Source organism: Canis lupus, chromosome 24 (assembly GCF_003254725.2).
Source record: "Canis lupus dingo isolate Sandy chromosome 24, ASM325472v2, whole genome shotgun sequence".
Taxonomy (NCBI): Eukaryota; Metazoa; Chordata; class Mammalia; order Carnivora; family Canidae; genus Canis; species Canis lupus.
Genome location: NC_064266.1, coordinates 47,531,270 through 47,551,481, shown reverse-complemented (window position 1 = coordinate 47,551,481; position 20,212 = coordinate 47,531,270). Strand labels below are relative to the sequence as shown.

Sequence of the window (20,212 nt, the reverse complement as noted above, 5' to 3'; positions counted from 1 at the left end):
ACATACATATGGGAAGTCACAGAACTGCATAAATGAGCAACAGAAAGAGGAAAGGGAACCAAATTGTTAACTGTCACTTTCCAGACTTATGAATAAATGTTATTCTCTCACCTATACTTAAGTCTCACTGTCCTAATACTCTTTAATGATAATATATTGTTTCAGTAGCAAAAAATTAATAACACATTAGTATTAAATATTACTATTAAATAATATTAAGTAAGTTAATACTTCTTACTTATAATTTCATTTTTTAAATTTATTTACAAATCATAAAAAACTTACAAAGCAATACACTTTATTATGGTTTTATTTTTATTAATTAATTAATTTATTTATTTATTTATTTATGATAGTCACACAGAGAGAGAGAGAGAGAGAGAGAGGCAGAGACATAGGCAGAGGGAGAAGCAGGCTCCATACACCAGGAGCCCGACGTGGGATTCGATCCCGTCTCCAGGATTGCGCCCTGGGCCAAAGGCAGGCGCTAAACCCCTGCGCCACCCAGGGATCCCTATTATGGTTTTAAAGATCATGTGTTGTTCATCTTGCCTAAATTTCCCCAGAAACAAGGATGGGGAATTCAGAAGGTTGCAATATCAAATGGTACACTGAAGTAACATCAATACAAAAATCTGCTAGACCCTGAGGGTCTTGGTGGGTGAAGGATCTGCCTTCAGCTCAGTTCACGATCTCGGCATCCTGGGATCAAGTCCTGCTTGAAGGCTCCCTGCTCAGTGAGGAGTCTGCTTCTCCCTCTCCCTGTCCCACACCACCTGCCCCTGCTTGTGCATACACTCTAATAAATAAAATATATATTTTTTTAAATTGCTAGACCAAAGTTCAGTGCAAGACACCCACCTGAGAGCCCCACAGACAAAACACGAGAGCCTTGCAAAATAGTTTTCTCTAGAACAGGCACCCAAGGTCAGAGCACACATGCTCCCTCCAGGCTCAATGAATCTGTCCCCACCAGCCCAACCCAACTCCCCACAGTCCTGTCTGACAAGGACGTGTGGACCAAGAGTCTCAAGACTGACCCCTCTGACGAGGATATACATGTTCATTTGTTATCTTCAGTTAACTTCCAAACTACATAATTTACAGTAATCAACATCACTACACCCATTTTAAAGACAGTAATCCTGGTGCGTGGTCAGAATAATCCCCCAGACTTCTTAAGCTCTCCACTTGGGTCCTCAGACCCTAAGACTACTCTCCAACATCCGGCATTTATCAAAGTGTGACTGCCATAAACCAAGACCAGGTGGCCTCAGAGCTGAGCAGAAATATATGCTACTCTTGCAACTTTTGTCCATGTCTGATAAGCTGAAACAAAATCTTCTTTTAAAGTTGGATAAAGGTGGTCTCCGCCTGCCCGTGTCTCTCCTCTCTGTGTCTCTCATGAATAAATAAAATCTTTAAAAAAATAAAACAAATAAAGTTGAATAAAGGTGGGACACCTGGGTGACTCAGCGGGTAACCGTCTATCTTCAGCTCAGGGCGTGATCCTGGTCTGAGGATCGAGTCCCACATCAGGCTCCATGCGAGGAGCCTGCTTCTCCCTCTCTCTCTCTGCCCCTCTCTCTCTGTCTCTCATGAATAAATAAATAAAATCTTTAAAATAAATAAATAAATAAAGTTGGAAAATAAATAAATAAAGTTGGATAAAGAGACGCCTGGGTGGCTCAGCGGTTGAGCGCATCTGCCTTCGGCTCGGGGCATGATCCCGGAGTCCAGGATTGAGCCCCACATTAGGCTCCCCACGTGGGGTACCTGCTTCTCTCTCTCCCTCTGCCTGCTGCTCAACCTGCTGTGCACACACTCTCCCCCCACCCCCCGTGTCAAATAAATAAACAAAAATGTTTAAAAAAATAAAATGAAATAAAAAGTTGGATTAACACAGGGGTGCCTAGCTGGCTCAACCAGTGAAGTATGACTCTTGACTCAGGGTTGTAAGTTCGAGCCCCGAAAGTAGTATAGAGGTTACTTAAAGATAAAATCTTTACGAATAAATAGATAGAGGCACTTGAGTGATTCAGTCAGTTAAGCATCTCTTGATCGCAGCTCAAGTCATGATATCAGGGAGTGTCAGCCCCACATTGGGCTCCATGCCCAGCATTAAAAAAACAAATAAGTAAGATATAGTAAAACAGGGGCACCAGGGTGGTTCAGTCAGTTGGTTAAGTGTCTGCCTTCAGCTCAGGTCATGATCCTGGGGTCCTGGGATTGAGACTTAGGTCAGACTCCCTGCTCAGAGGGAAGCCTGCTTCTCCCTCTCCTTCTCCCCTCCCCCCGTCACCACTTGTGCTCGCTCTCTCTCACATTCTCTCTCTCAAATAAAGTTAAAATCTTTTAGGGATCCCTGGGTGGCGCAGCGGTTTGGCGCCTGCCTTTGGCCCAGGGCGCGATCCTGGAGACCCGGGATCGAATCCCACGTCGGGCTCCCGGTGCATGGAGCCTGCTTCTCCCTCTGCCTATGTCTCTGCCTCTCTCTTTCTCTCTCTGTGACTATCATAAATAAATAAAAATTAAAAAAAAAAAATTAAAAAAAAAGTAAAATCTTTTAAAAAAATAATTAAATAAAATTAAAGTTGGATAATTAGATATGAAGGGCAATACTTTATCTTACCTTCTTTCCTTTCTTCTTTCATCCATCCTTTTATCAAGAGCTGCATAAATAGCATCTGCTTCCTCATCATCCTTTTCATAGGGCCCACTTGAGAAGAGGCTCCCAGCATAGCCATTAAACTAAGCACAAAACAGAGAAGGTCAGCAATTCCCATAAGTGGAAACAGAGAACACATCTAGTTATGTTTGCTGAACAATTTTTTTTCAATCAGACAATCCCCAAATCAGGGAAAACAAAATAACTAAACAGTTCTTTTCAGATGTGTCATGGGGAGGAGGTGCCTGGATGGCTCAGCCGGTTGAGCAAATGACTCTTGATTTCGGCTCAGGTTATGATCTCAGGGTCATGAGATCGACCCCCCGCATCAGGCCTCATGCTCGGTGGGGAGTCTGCTTGAGATTCTCTCTCCCTCTGCCCCTTCCCCACCCTGTGTTTGTGTGTGTGTGTGTGTGTATGTGCATGCTTGTATGCTCTCAATAAATCTTAAAAAATAAATAAAATCTTAAAAAAAAAAAAGAGGTTTCGTGGGCATGAAAGATGGAGAAGTTACCCCAATAAGAAGACGAGAGACACAAAGAATGCAATGCAGGGTCCTCGATCAGAAATAGGACACCACTGAAAAATCGGTGTTAATTTAATAAGACCTATAAATCAGTTAGCAGTGCTGTGTCAATGTTAGTTTCCTGGTTTCAATAACTATATTGAAGGGATCCCTGGGTGGCTCAGTGGTTTAGCGCCTGCCTTCGGCCCAGGACGTGATCCTGGAGTCCCGGGATCGAGTCCCACATCAGGCTCTCTGCATGGAGCCTGCTTCTCCCTCTGCCTGTGTCTCTGCCTCTCACTCTCTCTGTGTCTCTCATGAATAAGTAAGTAAAATCTTTAAAAAATAAAAATAGTAACTGTACTGAGGTCATGTAATATAGAGAGAAGCTTGTGAAGGGTATGCAGAAATTGTCCGTACTATTTTTGCAAAGTTCCTGGAAGCTTAAAATCATTTCAAAATTGAAATTTTAACAATCTTTCCCTCTGAACAAAAATGCCATCTGTTAGAACACATCTGCAGAAAATTTCAACAGACCAAATACTAATCAAGTAAGAGAGCATGCACTGAAACGTAATAAATCAAGTATCATCCTCAATTCCACTTAGAATCTTCATCATTAGGGACCAGCCAAGACACCACCACAATGCAAGTACATCTCTCAAAAGTGCACATCTCTTTCTACTTTTCCTGCTCCCCTCTCACACTCTGCTAAAGATACCCCGTAGGAGGCTGAAATACTAGAGGCTGAAATACTAGTCATGCCAGCCCCCACCCCTGCTCCTGCCCCGAGCGGGCATCAGATGCCAAGAGCGCAGTGGGCTCAGAAGCTGGTCAACCCTTCTGGAGACCGGCCGGGAGTGCACACATGTCACCTCATCATAGTTGGTGTCGTTCAGATCCTCGTCATCGTCGTCCGCGGCCTGGCTTTTCTTCATCTGGTCCCCGACGGTCCTCTTGCCTGGGGGTGCATGGCGGTCATCCACAGGGTCATTTGCATCGCGGGCGGGCCCAATATCCGACCGGGTGGTAAAGCCAGTGGCACTGCAAGAGACCCGGGGACATCGTTTATCTGGGTGACCCCGTCCCTTTGTTCTTTCCTCCACAGTCCTCCATGACAGCTGCTCTTCTAACGTGTCTGGGGAGAAAACCCCCGAGGATCCAGGCAGCAACGCGCTAGGGATGCTGCACTCTCAAACGTTACTAGTCTGTTCTCTCCGTGGGAGACCCCTTTGGACCTACTCTGCGGGGCCCCACCCACCACCCACATCCTCCTGGAGAGATTCATCAGAGCATCAGAGCTCCGACCTCCCGAGTATCCAGCCTCCTGCTTCTCACAACCCGCTGATCATCTCCCCCAACCAGCCCCTCGGGATGCCCTCTGTGCTCATCCTGCCGCTGCCCTGGGCTGCTGCCGCTGATGACTGCAGCGCCATCCCAAGTGCCGAGGCCCACACCAGGGCATCAGCTTTGCCTCCCTCACCCGCCTTCTCCGCCCCGTCAGTCACCAGGTTCTACCCAGTCTACCTCCGAAACCCTCCTCCCCAAACCTGAGCTTCCCCGGCAGCTGGGACCCCGCTGGCCGCCGGGCCTCTAGCCTTCCTGGGCCGCCACACGGGCGTGGTGGGGTCGGTGGCTCCTCGGGCTCTGCCCCCCGACCTGCGGCATCACCCCACTCACCTGCACTCGGCTCGCACAGACTCCCCGAGACTCCCTCATCTTCCTCCACGCCTGCCCTTTTTTCTTGACCACCCAGCACACATCAAGCCCGCTTGTCCCTTAGCCCCAGCCACATTCCCGCGTCCCGGGCCCGCTCTGCTCCCAAGCGGGGCTCAGGTGCCACCGCTCCGCCGAGCACGCCCCGGGCTCCGACACCTGTTCCCTCTGCACCTGATACGCTGCAGGTGCTCGGAGGCTGGTGCCCCCCCCCCCCGCCCCCGCAGGGAAGCCCGATACCGGCCTCAACCGACGACCGGCCGGGACGGCGATGCCGCGGGGCACCCGGCGCAGGGCAGGGCAGGCGGACCCGCTCGCAGACCCTCGCGGACGACGCCCCGGGACGGCCCAAGGCCCGCGCCGCTCGGCTGCTCCCCGGCCCAGGCCCAGCCCCCGCCCGCCCGCCGCCCCGAGAGGCCCCCCAGCCTCACCCCCGGCCCAGCCCCGGCACGTAGCCGAGCGGCGCGGGCATGCCCAAGAACGGCTTCTTCTTCTTGTTCATGGCGCCGGTGACGACCAGGGCCCCGGGAGCGACGGCGCGGAAGCCGCGGCGGGAGGCGGGAGGCGGGAGGCGGGAGGCGACAGGCCTTAGACGACCCCGGCCGCCGCACCGGAAGAGCTCGCGGGCTCCGCGTCACCCGCGCCCCGGAAGCAGAGCCCCGGGGCCGCCGAAGCCCCGCCCACCCCGCCTTCCCCGGGCGGAAGTTCCCGAAGAGCGACTTCCGGCTGCGTGCGGGGGCGGCAGCGGCGGGGGAGAAGGTGACAGGCGCATGCGCGCGGGGGCCTGGCGGGGGGGCGGGGCCTCGGCCTGAGCCTGGCGCGTCTTTACTGGTTTCCGACGCTTTTCCGAGGACACCGGCCTGTGCCCTCCCTGGGGACCCAGGACCGGGCCTAGGCGGGGACGCTTCCCTTCCGAGGTGTCCTGGCCCCTGTGCCCCGGGGGACGGGCTCCAGGCCTCGGCGCTCAGGCTCCCGGGCGGCCCGCGATGCAGGCACCGTCCTGAGCGGGCTCCACCGCCCCGCGCACCCCCGGACCCCGGCCCTGACCCTGACCCTGCCGGTGGCACCTGCACCCTGCCGGACCCCAGCCCTGACCCAGGCCCTGACCCTGACCCTGACCCTGACAGTGGCACCTGCACCCCGCTGAACCCTGACCCTGACCCTGCCGGTGGCACCTGCACCCCGCTGAACCCTGGCCCTGGCCCTGATGGTGGAAGTGCAGCCCCCAGAGAGCTGTTCATGCAGTAGATATGCCCGGATCGCTTCGGTGTGTGGGCCCGCGTGGCCACAGCTCGGGGGTGAATTCCATGCAAATCTCTCCTTGGGCGTGGTGCTGGGCTTGGGTACCAGTCATCACCTGGGCCCATGTTTTAGGTGGACATGCACGACGACTCTATCTCCCAGTGCGCCTTTGCTCGTGGTGCCGTGGGCGTCCTCTGGCACCCGCATACGCCTGGGGAGAGCGCCCAGACCCCTGGCGGTGCAGGCTCAACTTGGTGGGTAGCAAGTCTGGCCTTCTGACCCCGGCGGCCCCCAGCCCACCCTAGCACTTCCCAGGGAGGCCTGGAACAGACGCATCCCTCTTCCCTGCAGCGGCCTCCTTGGAGCGGCTCTGTCCTCCCCATGCCCCGCGAAACCGCCTTCAGCGGCACCCCCTGAGCCCCGGGCCAGATCCTGGGGCTGCGTAGGGAAGGGGACAGGTGCTGCCCGGCTGTCTTCCTGGAGTCCCCGGCGGTGGGTTAAGGGAGGCTCCTAGGGGAGCAAGTGCCCCTTGAGGGAGAGATCTCTGGAGAAGGCGAGGATAAAGGAGTGAGAAATGGAGGGGTCGGTCCGGCCCTCCACCTGGGCCTCGGTGGACCGACGATCCCGGGACCAGGGAGGATGTCCGCCTCCGGCCCGCGCCCTCCCGCCGGGACCTTGGCTTCCTCCTTTCCCCGCCTCAGAGGCCCCCGGGGGGTGGGCCCCCCGGGAGGTGCAGGCGCTCGTCCTGGAAGCCACCGCCAGGTTGCAAGGTCGCCCGGACCCCCGCAGGCTCCCTTTGCAGAGCAGAGCTGCGCGCCGCCGCTAGACCGCGGAGCTCCCGAGCGCGCCCGGCCCCGGGCTCGGGCTCGGGAGCAGGTGCCTCGCCGCGCAGACTCGCCGGGCGGGCGCGGGGACCGGCTCGGGCGCGGGGCGGGCGGGGCGGGCGGGGCGGGCAGGCGGCGCGCGTTCCCCGCCGGCCACACGGCCGCCTGGCGCCCGGCGAGGGGCGTGTGCGCGGCCCGGATCCCTGGGCCCCATGTTCACGGAGCTGAGGACCAAGCTGAGCCCCCCGCGAGGCCGCGCCGGGGCTGTGCGCGCCGGCTTCGGGGAGCGCCGGGATGTGGACGGTGAGCAGGGCTGACCACGGCGCGGGCGGGCGGCGGCTTGAGCCGAGGGGGGCCGCATCCTGGCCGATCGGGGTCCCTGGTGCCTTTGTCCTGATGGGGGGTGGCCTCGGGCCGGGGCATCAGCGCACCCTTGGCTTGGAGGAGGTTACGGCTGGGGCTCCTGCCCCCCGCTGGCCCACCCCGCGGTCACCTTTCCCTTTGCGCGCCCTTCCCTCCCCTGCTCCGCCGTGGGGCCGACAGGAGCCGAGGCCACAGCTGGGCTTGGACGCCCCCGGCCCCGTTTCATGGTGGAATTCTGACGTTGGGGCTAAGAGGGAGGGACGGAACGACGGGCGGACAGACAGAAAGACGCAGATCGTTCCCCTAGCCTGGGCAGCAAATGGGCGGGGCCCGCTGGACCCCGACAGGTGCAGCGCCGCGGCGACGCCCACCTCGGCCAGAGCTTCACGCTCCTGCCCCTGCCCCTGTTCCTGCCCCTGCCTCTGCCCTTGTTCCTGCTCCTGCCCCTGCTCCTCCCCTCCCCCTGCTCCTGCCTCTGCTCCTGCCCCTGCCTCTGCTCCTGCCCCCGCCCCTGCCTCTGCTCCTGCCTCTGCCTCTGCTCCTGCCCCTGTTCCTGCCCCTGCTCCTGCTCCTGCCCCTGTTCCTGCCCCTGCCTCCTTCCCCTGTTCCTGCCCCTGTTCCTGCTCCTGCCCCCTGTCCCTGCTCCTGCCCCCTGCCTCCTGCTCCTGCCCCCTGCCCCCTGCCCCTGCCCCTGCTCCTGCCTCTGCTCCTGCCCCTGAACCTGCCGCTGCCCCTGCTCCTGCCCCTGCCCCTGCCTCTGCCTCTGACCCGGCCAGCCCACTCCGCCAGGCCCTGCAAGGCGAGGCCGAGTGGCTCTGGAACCTGTGCCCTGAAAGATGCCAGCTTAGAATAAGTCTTTTTCCGTGATATCAGAAACCTCATCCAGGCAGGGACCGCACCAGGCACACCCTCTATTTGATCCTGGACCTCAAATTTAGAGTCACCTGGGGTCATCCAATTCCGAAAAGTTGCAAGTATGAAGACGGCGTGCTGAATCGGAGGAATCTGAAGGGCTAGAAGGGGGAAGTGATGGGTTTTCCCCATGGCTGAGAACTCCTGGGCACACAGCCAACCCCTCCCTGCCCTCAGCTGGGGGCACTGGGTTGTGTCCATGGAAGGCAGGGTCTCTCATTCTAGGGCTGAGAGCCAGGAAGGCGAGGGCCCTGGCCGAGAACCTGCTTCTGCCTGCCGAGTTGGGGCCTAGGTGCTGTAAAGATGAAGGCGAGCCTGGGCCCAGCTTCCTGTCTCTCCCCAGGGCTCTACTGGCTGTGGACACCACACAGAGCCTTTCTCCATCCACCCAGCCAGCCAGCCACAGTGTTCCTGGGCACCTGCTGTGTGCCCAGACCTGTGCAAGGGTCAGGAGGCCATTGTTAGGGTGTCTGCCCTCCCGTGACCTATGTGAGCAACGAGCCCAGGAAGGACAGCGAAACTAAAACTCGAGGAGTGTAATGAAGTCTGTGGAAAGAAAGCGCCAGGTGTCCCCGTGGCTCCCCGAGCTCATGGCTGGCCCCTGCACACCTGTGCTGAGCAGCCCATGTCCGCTGGATGCCCACCCACGGGAGCTGTCCTGGGCCAAGGGCCCTGCGACAGGTGGCAGAGCAGGGTTCCCGGGGTGGCTTGCCTGCAGTTCATTCAGGCTTCCCGCCGAGGGGTTGGCAGGTGAGCACCGCACGGCAGGAGCCACGTCTCAAACGCCAGGTATGGCTGCAGAGTTGGGGTGCCGTCAGTGGCGATGGCAGGCAGCATTCTCGGGGACGCCGTGACGCAGGGCCTCCCAGGACAGAGGGGCCGCAGCGTGCCCTGGTCTGGCTCAGCGTGCGTCAGCCTAGAGCGAGGGTGAGACGAGGCCTGTCTCAGGGTAGCTCCTCACCAGACTGTGAACCTTAGGCTCCCCGGTGGGCACACTGTCTCTCGAACCTATGCGGAACCCCTCGTGCTCCCCAGAGCACGGCCGGTGCGCCCAGAAGAGGAAGGATGCTCCCAGGCCATCAGCTTTGGGCTGGGCGGGCTACGCAGGACCGTTCTTGCGCACTTCCTTCCTGTCCCTGGGGGCTTGGGGCCCCCCGATTGGGAAAAGGGGCCTCGTGTTCAAGGGAAGATGGGTTGAGCAGGGAGTTGGTTTGCAGAGAGACGATCCTCTGGCCCCGGCCCTGACCGCCCTGACCAGGCGCCCATGCCCCGCAGCCACTGCACACTTCAGCTTCTGCCGAACCCTCCTGGAGCACACGGTGTCCGCTGAGAGCATCCCCTGCCACCTGCCTCGGACGCCAGGCACCAGCCTCACATGGCACGACTCCCGTAGCCAGAGGGCCGCTGGTGGCCGGCCGGTCAAGCTCCTGCAGCAGCCTGGCACAGAGGCCCCCCAGGTACCCACCCGCCGTCCCCCCTCAGCCCCTGCCCTCCCACCACCTCACCGCACCCGGCACCCGTCTCCCCCGCAGGGCCGGATGTACTCTGACCACTATGGCCTGTACCACACGAGTCCCTCCCTGGGCGGCCTGACGCGGCCTGTGGTCCTGTGGAGTCAGCAGGACGTGTGCAAGTGGCTCAAGAAGCACTGTCCCCACAACTACCTCGTCTACGTGGAGGCCTTCTCCCAGCACGCCATCACAGGTGCCCTTGGGGGCTGTGGCATGGGGGGGCATAAGGATCCCCTGGAGAGCCCCCCCAGCCTGCCTTTGTCTCTCTTGCCGTCATTTGTCTCTCCTCGGTTTCCTCTTGGGCCAACCTCTCCTGCCAGGGCTCTCTCTCCGCAGTCTCCCCGGCGTGTTGCTCCGTTCTCATGGCTTTTCTCTGCCCTCCCCTCTGCCTCTCACTCTCTTTCCCTCTCTAAATCCTGCTGTCTCCGCCTCTCCTTCTGTGTCCTTGAGTGTCTCTGTGTCCCCTTCCCGTTTCCCTCTCTCTGCCTCGGCTCTTAATGCCCCTTGGAGGTTGACCTTGGCTCAACCCCTCTCTGCTCAACCCCTGGCTCCCAGGCCGGGCGCTGCTGCGGCTGAATGGGGAGAAGCTGCAACGGATGGGGCTGGCGCAGGAGGCACAGCGACAAGAGGTGCTGCAGCAGGTGCTACGCCTGCAGGTGCGCGAGGAGGGGCGGAGCCTGCAGCTGCTCAGCCAAGGTCAGTGGGGGGAGCCAGGAGTGCCAGAGAGCTGGCAGTCTGGGCCACGAGCCCAAGGGTGGGGATGGGTGGGCTGACGTCAAGGGGGCAGCCATAGGACTCTAGTCAGGGCCGTCTTGTGCCTGGGGCAGAGCAGAAGACGCCAGAAGTCACCCCTCCTCACCCCCATCCGCCCTATAGCCTCCTTTGGAAACGCGTCCTAGCTGCTGCCTGAAGCTTGAACCCCAGACCCCAGCACTGTGACCAGAGCCCGTGGCAAGGACGATGCAGGGCTGGCACACAGCCCCTCTCGGACCCCGCCAGAGGCTCCAGGGGCCGAGCCCAGCCCGATGGACAGGTGGGACCAGGATTACCATCTCTGGTTGTGCATTCTGGGCTGTGAGCAGGTGGGGGCTGCTTGGGTGTGGCCCTTCCTCGCAGGACCTGAGCCCAGATCCACCCTCTGGTGCTGCTGGCAGCATGTGGGGCAGCCACCTGGAGCCAGAGCAGGTCTGGTTATCCCCCTAGACTCCCAGGGAGTCTGTTTATTATTTATATTCCCCTCACCCACACTCGTGTCTGTGCCCCCCATGCCTGCCGAGTCACGCTTCCTCTGGGCGTCCCGCCTCCGCCACGGCAAGAGGTCTGGGTCTGCCCATCTGTCCAGTTCTACACCCTCACCCGGCCCCTAGAGGATTGCTGGCCCAGGTGGGATACACTGTGGAGGCTCCCTTAGACGAGCGCCCTGCCCCCGCCCCCCCACAGTCCGCGGCATCAGCACCCACCTGACGTGCCACGCCACGCACTGTCTCGCGTTGTTTCTGAGACCCTCACCACACCCCCGTCCATTCCCAGGAACTGAAGCAAGAGAGGTCTGGGGATTGCTCAGGGGCCCGAGACCTAACGGCAGCATGAGGACCCGGGGATTAGGATTAGGCTCAGCCACGTCTCCACCTTGGGTCTGGGAGTCCCGTTCCTGCTCCCCCCACATTCCTGGAGGCTGCCTCTGACGCATAGTTGGGGGCCTGTGTAGTCTCACCGCTCCTTTACCTGGAAAATCCTGTCCCGAGGGCTGCGCCCTTCACACCCACCCACCAGAGACCCAGCCAGCACCTGAGCAATGACCCCGTGGGCCACAGGGCCCAAGGCTTGGAACTGGGGCTGCCCAGCAGAGGCACAGTGAGGGGGTCCTGGCGGCCCCACCCGCTTGCTCCTCTGGCCTCCTACTCCTCTAGGATCTCTGAGTCTCAGGGACAGATGAGGCCGAGCCTCCAGCCTCTTCTCTGTGCCCTGAGCCAGCCTCTGGATGGGAGGTTGGTTGTTGCAGGTCCTGAGTGGACAGGACAACTGGCCTGGTGCCCCCCGCCTAATCCTGCTGGTGCAGACAGGAAGCCCCCGTGTCCTGTCTGGTCACACTGCCCGTCCCTGCCCACCTTGTGCCATCACAACGTTGTCTGTTCGGAGGGTCCTTCCTGTCACTGCCCCCACCTGCTCCCTCTCCTGTCTCCTCCCCCCCCATGCCCCCATGCTCTTGTCTTGTCTTTTTTGTTTGCGCTTTTTTATATTCTGACAAAAAGACCAGAAATAAACCTGGTTCTCAAGTGCCCCAAGTGTGTGTTTGGCTCTAGCCAACTGGGTGTTTGAGAGTGGGAAGAGCCCTGGGTGGGGGGTGGGGGGGCCCAGGATGTGGGAGGAGGGGGCAGGGTGCCCAGCTCAGGTGCCTCCCCAGGGCCACTAGGGGGCAGTGGTGTCGCATCTTGACAGGGCACCTGTTCACCCCAGGACCAGGTGGGGACAGGAGGCAGAGGCTGGAATCCTGGGCTCAGCCCTGTGGACTGCACCCAGATGCACGGACACAGGTGCGTGACTTTCCCGGGGCTGCCTTAACAGAGGACCACAGCTGGGGAGCTCAGCACAACAGGAGCTGCTCTGGGTACAGTGACGCAGGCCGCCAGTCTGAGACCCAGCAGGGTCCCCCTCCCTCCTAGGGCACAGGGTAGGACCCTTCGGCACCTCCCCTAGCTTTCAGGACCTCCAGGGGTCATGGCCCGTCACTCCATCCCAGCCTCGGCGGCCGCCTCACCTTCTGTGTCACATCTTCCTCTTACAAGGAAACTTGTCCCTGGGTTTAAGGCCCACCGGGACAATCCAGGAGGATCTTCTCATCTCAAGACCCTTACCTTAAGCAGATCTGAAAAGACCTTTTTTCCAAATAAGATCCCATTCGTGGGTTCCAGGGATTTGACGTGGCAATCCCGGAGGGCCCGCATTAATCCTGCTCCCGGCCCCCCGCAACAGGGTAATGTCCTGACATAAGAAACACACAGGACACGACAATGCCCTGACGCAGGCACCTGCACAGCAACCAGACGCACGGTAATACAGAGGCGTAAACTGACACAGCGATGCTGGTGTCCGGACCCACAGCAGCCAGACACACAGGAACACAGGGGCTGACTGCAGATGTGTTGTAGCCTGGACACACCTACTAGGATCCAGATTTCTCTCCACCCACTCACACCTTGCATCTAGTCATCCGGATACTGACACACAGATAGGCATCTTTTCCCCCAGCACAGGACATACAGACATGCCCTGACATCAGATGCCCACGCAGGCCACGGCCTAGCACACATGGCCACTCAGGCATCAATGGACACTGACGTGTCACACGCGTGGACATGCGGGCTTACATGGGGAAACATGACAGGCTTGTGTGCATCCCGTGCACTGACCTCTCCCCAAATCCTGCATGTCCTGTCCCCCGCATGGGCACGGTCAGTAAGGGAAGGACAGGACACTCCCTCTTCCTCCTGGGGTCACTCGGGCCTCTCCGTGGCTCTGATTCCCAGGGGAACTTCTAACCACTGACCCCTCCACGAGGGGGCTCCCACCCCTCCCTGTGAGCACTGGGCGCCACCCTGGAGAAGGGGAAGACCCCAACCGCAGCCCGGCTTCGGGCCCTACCCCAGGCTGCTGCAGGGCAGGCCTGGGAGGGGGAGGTGCGGGCGTGGGGGGTTGCGGGGGGCGGGGGGGGGGGGAGACGCACCTTGCAGGCATTTCCCAGCCAGAACCTCGTCCCCCGCCTGTCCCCCCGTCCTGGTACTGTCCCCCCGTCCTGGTACTGTCCCCCCGTCCTGGTACTGTCCCCCCGTCCTGGTAGCTTGCTGCCCCGGCGTGGGGAGGGGGGCGCGCTCGCAGGCGGGGCGGGACCGGGCGCAGGGGCCTGGCCGCGGGGGCGGGGGCCGGTCCCTTCGTCCCTTGGTCCCCGTGGCCCGCCCCCCCCCCACCCGGGGGCCCCCCCGCCCCCAGCGCGGCCACCGGCCCGGGGTCCAGGTCCCGCCCCGCGCGCAGCCGCCCGAGCCGGGCTCCCCGAGGCCGGCCGTCTCCGCGCCCGCAGCCCGGCGGCCCTGCGGTGCCTCAGTTTACCCCGCCGCCCGAGGGAGCCCCCGCGGGAGCCCCCCCGCTCCCGCCGCGCGGCCGCAGGAATACCGCGAGAGTTCGCCCCCTCCCCCCCACCGTAAAACTGTCAAAGGTGGGAGGGGCGGGAGCGCGCATGTGCGCAGCGCGGCGCGCAGCCTGCGCCGCCCGGACCCCGCGCCCCGCGCCCCGGCCCCGGCCCGGCCCCGGCCCCGCCGGCCGCCCGCTGGGCCCGCAGGTGAGCGCCCCCGCCCCGCCCGGCCCGGCCCGCGCCCGCCGCGCCCCGCCCCGCGCCGCGCCGCCCCCGCCCCCCGCCCCCCGCGCCCCGCCGCGCCCGGACCCCCGCCCCCCCGCGCCCCGCGCCCCGCCCGCGCCGCGCGCCCGCCTCCTCCTTCTCCAGAAAAAGTCGCCATTTTGGTTCAGTGCCTTCGCCCCCTCCCCCCGGCGGCGAGCGGCCTCTCGGGGCCCGGCCGGCCCGCGCCCAGGTGACAGGTGGGTGGCGAGGCTGCGGGTGCGCGCGCCCGGCCCCCCCGTCCCGCCCCTGCGACCCCGCCGGGCGCCCCGTCCGCCGCGGCCGCGGGGCCTGAGCCTGCGGGTGCCTGCCGGGCCCCCACCCGCCGCCGGCCGCAGCGACGTTGGAAAGTGGGTCCCGGGCCGAGGCCGGGGGCGGGGGCGCGGGCGGGGGCGGGGGGCTCCTCCCGGAGTTGAGAGAAGTTGGCTGAGGCCCCGCAGACGCGCACCTTCCCGGGCTCCGGACCGGGCACCCCCTTGGCAAGGGGCAGTGACCTCGCGCGCCCCGACTCGGCCCCTGGGCCCCCGCGGTCGCCCCCGCCAGAGGAGGGGCCACCTGCCGGCCCAGCTGCCCCCACGCGCCCCCCGCGGCCCTGGGCGTCCCTGTGGAAGGATCCAGCGGGGCTGAGTGTCCAGTCCCTCTCCCCAGCCCCCAGGGTGCGGGCCCCAGCAGCAGGTCCATGCAGGCCCAGCCTCGGTGGCGGGTGGTCTCTGGAGGAGGTACTGGTGGGCCTGTAGGTGGGGGCACAGAGGCTTTGCAGGGTGCAGGTGGGGAGGCGGTGGGTGAGCCTGGCGGAGGGCGGCTGGGGGCCTCCTGCGGAGACGGGGCTGAGAAGAGGGTCACCCGGGGTGGCTCGCGGCCAGAGGCTCTAGGGCCCTCCACCCCGGATCTGCCCACCTCGACCATCTTCCACCTGTGTTCCGAAGAGAAGGATCCGGGGTACCCACCCCGGTGGGGTGGCATTGCCTTTGGCCTGGGTGGGGCTGTGGAGAAAGGTGTCCCAAGGTGCTGGGCCAGCACAGCCTGTGAGCCAGCAGCTGTGCCGGTGTCATCATCAGCCCTTGGGACGCATGCTGTTGACCTCTTTCCTCCCGAGCGCTCCACCTCTCTGGGGGCCGCGCCTAGCCCAGTAGCAGGTGTGATTCTTGGCGCTCTCTGGGACTGTTGTGTGCGGACAGAGGAAGTCTGTAGGAGCCGGTGAGGGTTTCAGGACAGGGTGAGGTGCTTCCGAGATGATTGTATCTTCTGGATAATCCAAGGGGACCTCAGCTGGGCAGTCCCTCCCCTAAACCCCTAAACCAGAAGTCTCCGTCGCCGCCTTTCCCATGTGGCTAAATACAGAGGCGGGCAGGCTTTCCTGTCCTGAGCCTGAGAGGGGCCTGTCTGGGGACGGGGCTCAGGCCCAGCCCATTTCAAGTCCTGAGCCAGGCCTGGTAGGCCTCACGGGTCTGTCTGTTTGCTTTGCAGAGATGACTGATCCCTTCTGCGTTGGAGGAGGCCGCCGGCTCCCGGGGTCTACCAAGAGTGGACCTGGGAAGGATGGCGGCCGGAATGAGGTCCGACTTCCTGTGCTGCACGACCCACCAAAGTTGGGTAAGAGGGGTCAGGCCAAGGTCAACTCCAGGTGGCCACAGGCAGCCACTCCTCCCGCCTCCCCCGTGGGCCAGACCCTCGGTACCCAGCTGGGCCGCCTGGGCTCTTGAGAGCCGTTCCAGGGTGGGGGCAGCCTGGCAGCCCGGATTCTTACCCTGTGCCAACCGCAGTCTCCCACTCCCCACGCTTCACTCTGAGGGAAGCAGGGCTCACTCCAGTCCTGACCAGCCCCCCAGGAGGCAGGCAAGACTGTGGGAAGCACAGCGTCCGCATCTTGGCGTACCATCTGTTGCAGGGATGCCAGTGGTCCGGGGTGGGCCGACGGTGCCCAGCCAGGCCGCACTCTGCTTTGATCCCGGAAGTCCAGCCAGTGACAGGACGGAAGGGAAGAAGAAGGGGCGTCCGAAAGCTGAGAACCAGGCCCTGCGAGACATTCCTGTGAGCTCCCCGAAGGCTGGGGTGGGACTCCTGCTGGGGTCTGCCTGTGAAGACCTTGCCCTGTCTTTGCTGGCTTGCCGCGCAGCCAGCACCAAGCTCTCTCAGCCTGCGTCACGGGGTCGCTCCATGCTCTAAGGCTTCCTGGTGTGGCCTGGGACCTGGTGCACCGCGTTTGTGGGGCTTCTCGAGCAGGTCTAGGATGCCGTCGCCGCCTGAGGTGGCCTGCATCCTGCTGCAGTCCTGAAGTGGAAGGGCTTCTGCAAGCCTGCCTGCCCTGCAGGCCTGGGGAGGGTGCTGAGTCTGGGGCTGGGCTTGGCAGAGGCCCAGCTGGCCAGGGGTCAGCAGTGTCACCTTTTTCATGCCCAGCTCTCCCTGATGAACCAGTGGAAAGATGAATTCAAGGCACACTCAAGGGTAAAGTGTCCAAACTCAGGGTGCTGGTTGGAATTCCCCAGTATCTACGGGCTCAAGTACCATTACCAGCGGTGCCAAGGGGTAAGGGGCCGTGGGGCAGGGAGGAGGAGGTCTGGGGCCCATCCCGCCCCACCTGCCTTCCTCACGCCCACCGTGTCCCCTCAGGGCGCCATCCCAGAAAGGCTGACCTTTCCCTGCCCCTTCTGTGAGGCTGCTTTCACCTCCAAGACCCAGCTGGAGAAGCACCGCATTTGGAACCACATGGACCGACCCGTGCCTGCCCCCAAGCCTGGGCCGGTCAGCCGGCCGGTCACCATCAGCCGCCCCGTTGGGGTCAGCAAGCCCATCGGAGTGAGCAAACCTGTCACTATTGGCAAACCTGTGGGTGTCAGCAAACCCATCGGCATCAGCAAGCCAGTGACAGTCAGCAGGCCTGTGCCGGTCACCAAGCCAGTGCCGGTCAGCAGGCCTGTGCCAGTCACCAAGGCGGTCACGGTGAGCAGGCCTGTGCCGGTCACCAAGCCCATACCAGTCACCAAGTCTGTGCCGGTCACCAAACCTGTGCCGGTCACCAAGCCAGTGACTCTCAATAAGCCAGTGCCAGTCACCAAGTCTGTGTCGGTTACCAAACCGGTGACCGTCAACAAACCGGTGCCGATGACAAAGCTTGTGACAGTTACGAAAGCCGTCCCAGTCACAAAGCCGGTGACGGTCAGCAGGCCCATTGTGGTCAGTAAGCCGGTGACGGTCAGCAGGCCCATTGCCATCAGCAGACACACACCACCTTGCAAAATGGTGCTGCTGACCAAGTCTGAGAACAAAACTCCTCGTACCACAGGGAGGAGCAGCGGTAAGAAAAGGTATGGGGTGTCCCTCGGGGTTGGAGGTGGCAACAGGGCCCAAAGGGGGCCCTCCCGCCCCTCACCTGCCTGTTCCCCGCAGGGCAGCGGACAGCCTGGACACGTGCCCCATCCTGCCAAAGCAGGCGAGGCCGGAGAACGGGGAGTACGGCTCCTCCACCACGGGCCACAGCTCGGCCTTCCAGCTGAGCGCAGACCCCGGCGGCAGCCCCCTCTCCCTGGGCAGCAGGCCCTTGGGGAGCAAGGAGGGCCTGAGGGCCACGGGCCCCGTGTCCCCACCTGACGAGGGAGCAGAGCGTATAAAGCACAGTAAGAGGAGAGCGGGGGGGGGGCAGGGGCCGGGGTGGGGAGGCCTGGTGCCGGCCTCCCGATGGTTATTTGACCAGAATCTCAATTTCGGCCCCTGTTTTCTCTCCCCCGAGTCAGGAAGGAAACAGAAAACACCCAAGAAGTTTACAGGGGAGCAGCCGTCCATCTCAGGGACCTTCGGACTCAAAGGTAGGGCCCTAGTCCCTGGGTGTCGGGCCGCGTGCGTGCACAGGTGTGCCCACAGCCCTGGCTCACAGCCGCCCTGTCCTGTGTGCTCGCAGGCCTGGCCAAGGCAGAGGACAAATCCCGCATGCACCGTGCCAAAAAGCCGGAGGGGCCGGGCCCCGAGGACGTGCGGAAGAAGGTGCTGGCTCCCGCCAGCACTGTCAGCAAGGAAGCACCGGCCCCCGCGGCCCACACAGCTCCAGGTGGGGGGCCGGCTGCGAGGCGGGGCCCAGGACAGACGTCAGCTCTGGGGCGGATCCTGGACCACAGGGACTGGGGGCTGAGCGTGGACCGTGGGTCCTGTGCTTGGCATCCAGGGCGTCCGGGAGCCCCCACCAGCCCCTGAGGCCCTGGCCCTGCCCCACAGGTGGCCCCGAGGAGCAGTGGCAGCGGGCCATCCACGAACGGGGGGAGGCCGTCTGCCCCACCTGCAACGTGGTCACCCGAAAGACCCTCGTGGGGCTCAAGAAGCACATGGAGGTTTGTCAGAAGGTAAGGCTGCCCCGGGGTCCCAGGCGGGGGGTGCCCAGGGTCAGCGTCTCACGGCAGGGACGCGTGTGCAGCTGCAGGACGCTCTCAAGTGCCAGCACTGTCGGAAACAGTTCAAATCCAAGGCGGGACTCAACTACCACACCATGGCTGAACACAGCGCCAAGGTACACCCAGACCCACCGACCCCTGCCTCCTAGTCCGTCCCCCCACTCTCCCTCCCCTGACCACTGACCTTTCATCGCCACGTGGCAGCAGAGCTCGCTGGCTTCCGTGGTGACCTTGGACATCTCAGGCCCTGACCCCGGGGCAGGGGCCGGGGCCCTGTGGTGGTGGGGATACTAAGGCTGGGCCTGCCCCCCAGCCCTCTGACGCTGAGGCCTCGGAGGGGAGTGAACAGGAGGAGCGGGAGCGGCTGCGCAAGGTGCTGAAGCAGATGGGGAGGCTGCGCTGCCCCCAGGAGGTCAGTGGGACGGCCGGGGGCGGGGCTCGCGTGGGATGAGCCGCAGCAGCCCCCCGGCTGGCCACTCACCCAAGCCCGACCCCAGGGCTGCGGGGCCGCCTTCTCCAGCCTCATGGGCTACCAGTACCACCAGCGACGCTGTGGGAAGCCTCCCTGTGAGGTGGACAGCCCCTCCTTCCCCTGCACCCACTGCGGAAAGACTTACCGCTCCAAGGCCGGACACGACTACCACATGCGCTCGGAGCACACGGCCCCGGTGAGCAGCCCGGGGCCTGTGTCCTCCTGTCCCTTGGGCCCAAGCCTGTGTGTCTCGTGCCACCTGCCGTGCGCACTCTCCCTTCCTTCCTGGGGGCCACAGGCGTGGGGACTCGGGAGCCTTGGACCCCGGGGCCTCTGTGTTTGCGCCTCGCGGCCCATGCCCTTGTGCCTGTGCGCCTGCGCTCCATGCCCCGTGGCCCCTGCTGCTCACCCTGGCCCCTCTGCTCTGCAGCCACCCGAGGAGCCTGAAGACAAGCCCCCCGAAACGGAGGACCTGCTGGGGGTTGAGCGGACTCCCAGTGGCCGCATCCGCCGCACGTCGGCCCAGGTGGCCGTGTTCCACCTTCAGGAGATTGCAGAGGATGAACTGGCTCGAGACTGGACTAAGCGGCGGGTGAAGGATGACCTGGTACCCGAGACTGCCCGGGTGAGCTGCCGCCGGGTCCCCGACTCCCGTGTCTGAGCAGGACGTGGTTTAGCTCAGGGTCTCCCCTGTGATGGCCCTGCCCCTGTGACCTGGGCCGTTGGCTGACCTTCCAGGTCCAAATCCCCATTTGCGGAGGGCACAGCCGAGGTGCTCAGAGCCGCTGGGGCTATCCGGCCTCAGCTCTGACCTGGCGCTCGGGGCCCCTGTTACACAGGCCCACGGGGCTCACGCTGGTGTGCGTCTGTTCTTGTAGCTCAACTACACTCGGCCAGGCCTCCCCACGCTCAACCCCCAGCTTCTGGAAGCATGGAAGAATGAAGTCAAGGAGAAAGGCCATGTCAACTGCCCCAATGATGTGAGTTTTGGGGTGGGCTGGTGGGGCGGTGTGAGGGCACTGGGATTCAAGGACAGAGAGCCCAGGTGTGACCCTGGGTAGGAGGAGGCTTCCAAGTGACCAGCTCACCTGTGACCTGCAGGGCCCTTAGATGGAACCCCATGACCTTAGCCCTAGAGGTCCAGCCTGCCCACAGCTCAGGCTTCCTGGGGCCGAGCCCTGCACTTAGCCCAGAGAAGCCCCACATCCCCCCGGGTGAGGGGTGCGTGTGCAT

At 62.5% G+C, this 20,212-nt stretch overlaps 3 protein-coding genes across 13 annotated transcripts in view; 2 read left to right on the top strand and 1 right to left on the bottom strand.

Moving 5' to 3' along the window:
* PRPF6 (pre-mRNA processing factor 6) overlaps positions 1-8,968 on the bottom strand; it is a 43,970-nt gene extending 35,002 nt beyond the window's left edge. The window contains exons 1-3 of one of the 2 annotated variants that reach the window (XM_025470751.2): positions 8,943-8,968; positions 4,049-4,217; positions 2,633-2,751 (exon numbers count right to left, since the gene is read on the bottom strand). In XM_025470751.2, the coding sequence (XP_025326536.1) occupies positions 2,633-2,751; positions 4,049-4,217; positions 8,943-8,953 (299 nt within the window). In that variant the 5' untranslated portion in view covers positions 8,954-8,968. Of the gene's footprint in view, positions 1-2,632; positions 2,752-4,048; positions 4,218-5,320; positions 5,546-8,942 lie in introns of those variants that run through there. The other variant, XM_025470750.3, reaches the window with a different exon arrangement.
* Positions 7,095-12,275, top strand: SAMD10 (sterile alpha motif domain containing 10). Of its 4 annotated transcripts, none has more exons than XM_025470765.3 (5): positions 7,095-7,258; positions 9,506-9,687; positions 9,763-9,934; positions 10,297-10,437; positions 10,618-12,020. In XM_025470765.3, the coding sequence occupies exons 1-5, from the start codon at positions 7,168-7,170 to the stop codon at positions 10,638-10,640; spliced, it is 609 nt and encodes a 202-aa protein (XP_025326550.1). In that variant the 5' UTR covers positions 7,095-7,167; the 3' UTR covers positions 10,641-12,020. The 4 variants fall into 4 exon arrangements, 3 of the variants coding, with proteins under 3 accessions (XP_025326550.1, XP_035561555.1, XP_025326549.1); XR_004808933.2 differs by lacking the exon at positions 7,095-7,258 and adding an exon at positions 12,199-12,275 and having other exon boundaries at positions 8,494-9,687; positions 10,297-10,397; positions 10,618-10,774; XM_035705662.2 differs by lacking the exon at positions 7,095-7,258 and having other exon boundaries at positions 8,494-9,687; positions 10,297-10,397.
* The window catches only part of ZNF512B (zinc finger protein 512B), a 12,399-nt gene continuing 4,413 nt past the window's right edge, over positions 12,227-20,212 (top strand). For 2 of the 7 annotated variants that reach the window (XR_007405570.1, XM_049100445.1), the window contains exons 1-14: positions 12,227-12,275; positions 15,596-15,721; positions 16,017-16,159; positions 16,526-16,654; positions 16,739-17,433; positions 17,516-17,742; positions 17,856-17,931; positions 18,024-18,170; positions 18,285-18,459; positions 18,531-18,623; positions 18,821-18,919; positions 19,005-19,175; positions 19,410-19,604; positions 19,858-19,959. Coding sequence is in view for 6 of the 7 variants with exons in the window: in XM_049100445.1 (XP_048956402.1) it covers positions 15,598-15,721; positions 16,017-16,159; positions 16,526-16,654; positions 16,739-17,433; positions 17,516-17,742; positions 17,856-17,931; positions 18,024-18,170; positions 18,285-18,459; positions 18,531-18,623; positions 18,821-18,919; positions 19,005-19,175; positions 19,410-19,604; positions 19,858-19,959 (2,376 nt within the window). In the remaining variant the exon portion in view is untranslated. Of the gene's footprint in view, positions 12,276-13,985; positions 14,075-14,194; positions 14,329-15,595; positions 15,722-16,016; positions 16,160-16,525; positions 16,655-16,738; positions 17,434-17,515; positions 17,743-17,855; positions 17,932-18,023; positions 18,171-18,284; positions 18,460-18,530; positions 18,624-18,820; positions 18,920-19,004; positions 19,176-19,409; positions 19,605-19,857; positions 19,960-20,212 lie in introns of those variants that run through there. The other 5 variants (XM_049100446.1, XM_035705657.2, XM_049100447.1 and 2 more) reach the window with 5 other exon arrangements.

Excerpts from the sequence above, each read along its gene's own strand:
- SAMD10 (XM_035705662.2), top strand. The coding sequence starts at position 9,241 with ATGCGGAACCCCTCGTGCTCCCCAGAGCACGGCCGGTGCGCCCAGAAG. Across the intron at positions 9,935-10,296 it reads CTCCCAGCACGCCATCACAG|GCCGGGCGCTGCTGCGGCTG; the intron begins GTGCCCTTGGGG and ends CCTGGCTCCCAG. Across the intron at positions 10,398-10,617 it reads AGCAGGTGCTACGCCTGCAG|CCTCCTTTGGAAACGCGTCC; the intron begins GTGCGCGAGGAG and ends TCCGCCCTATAG.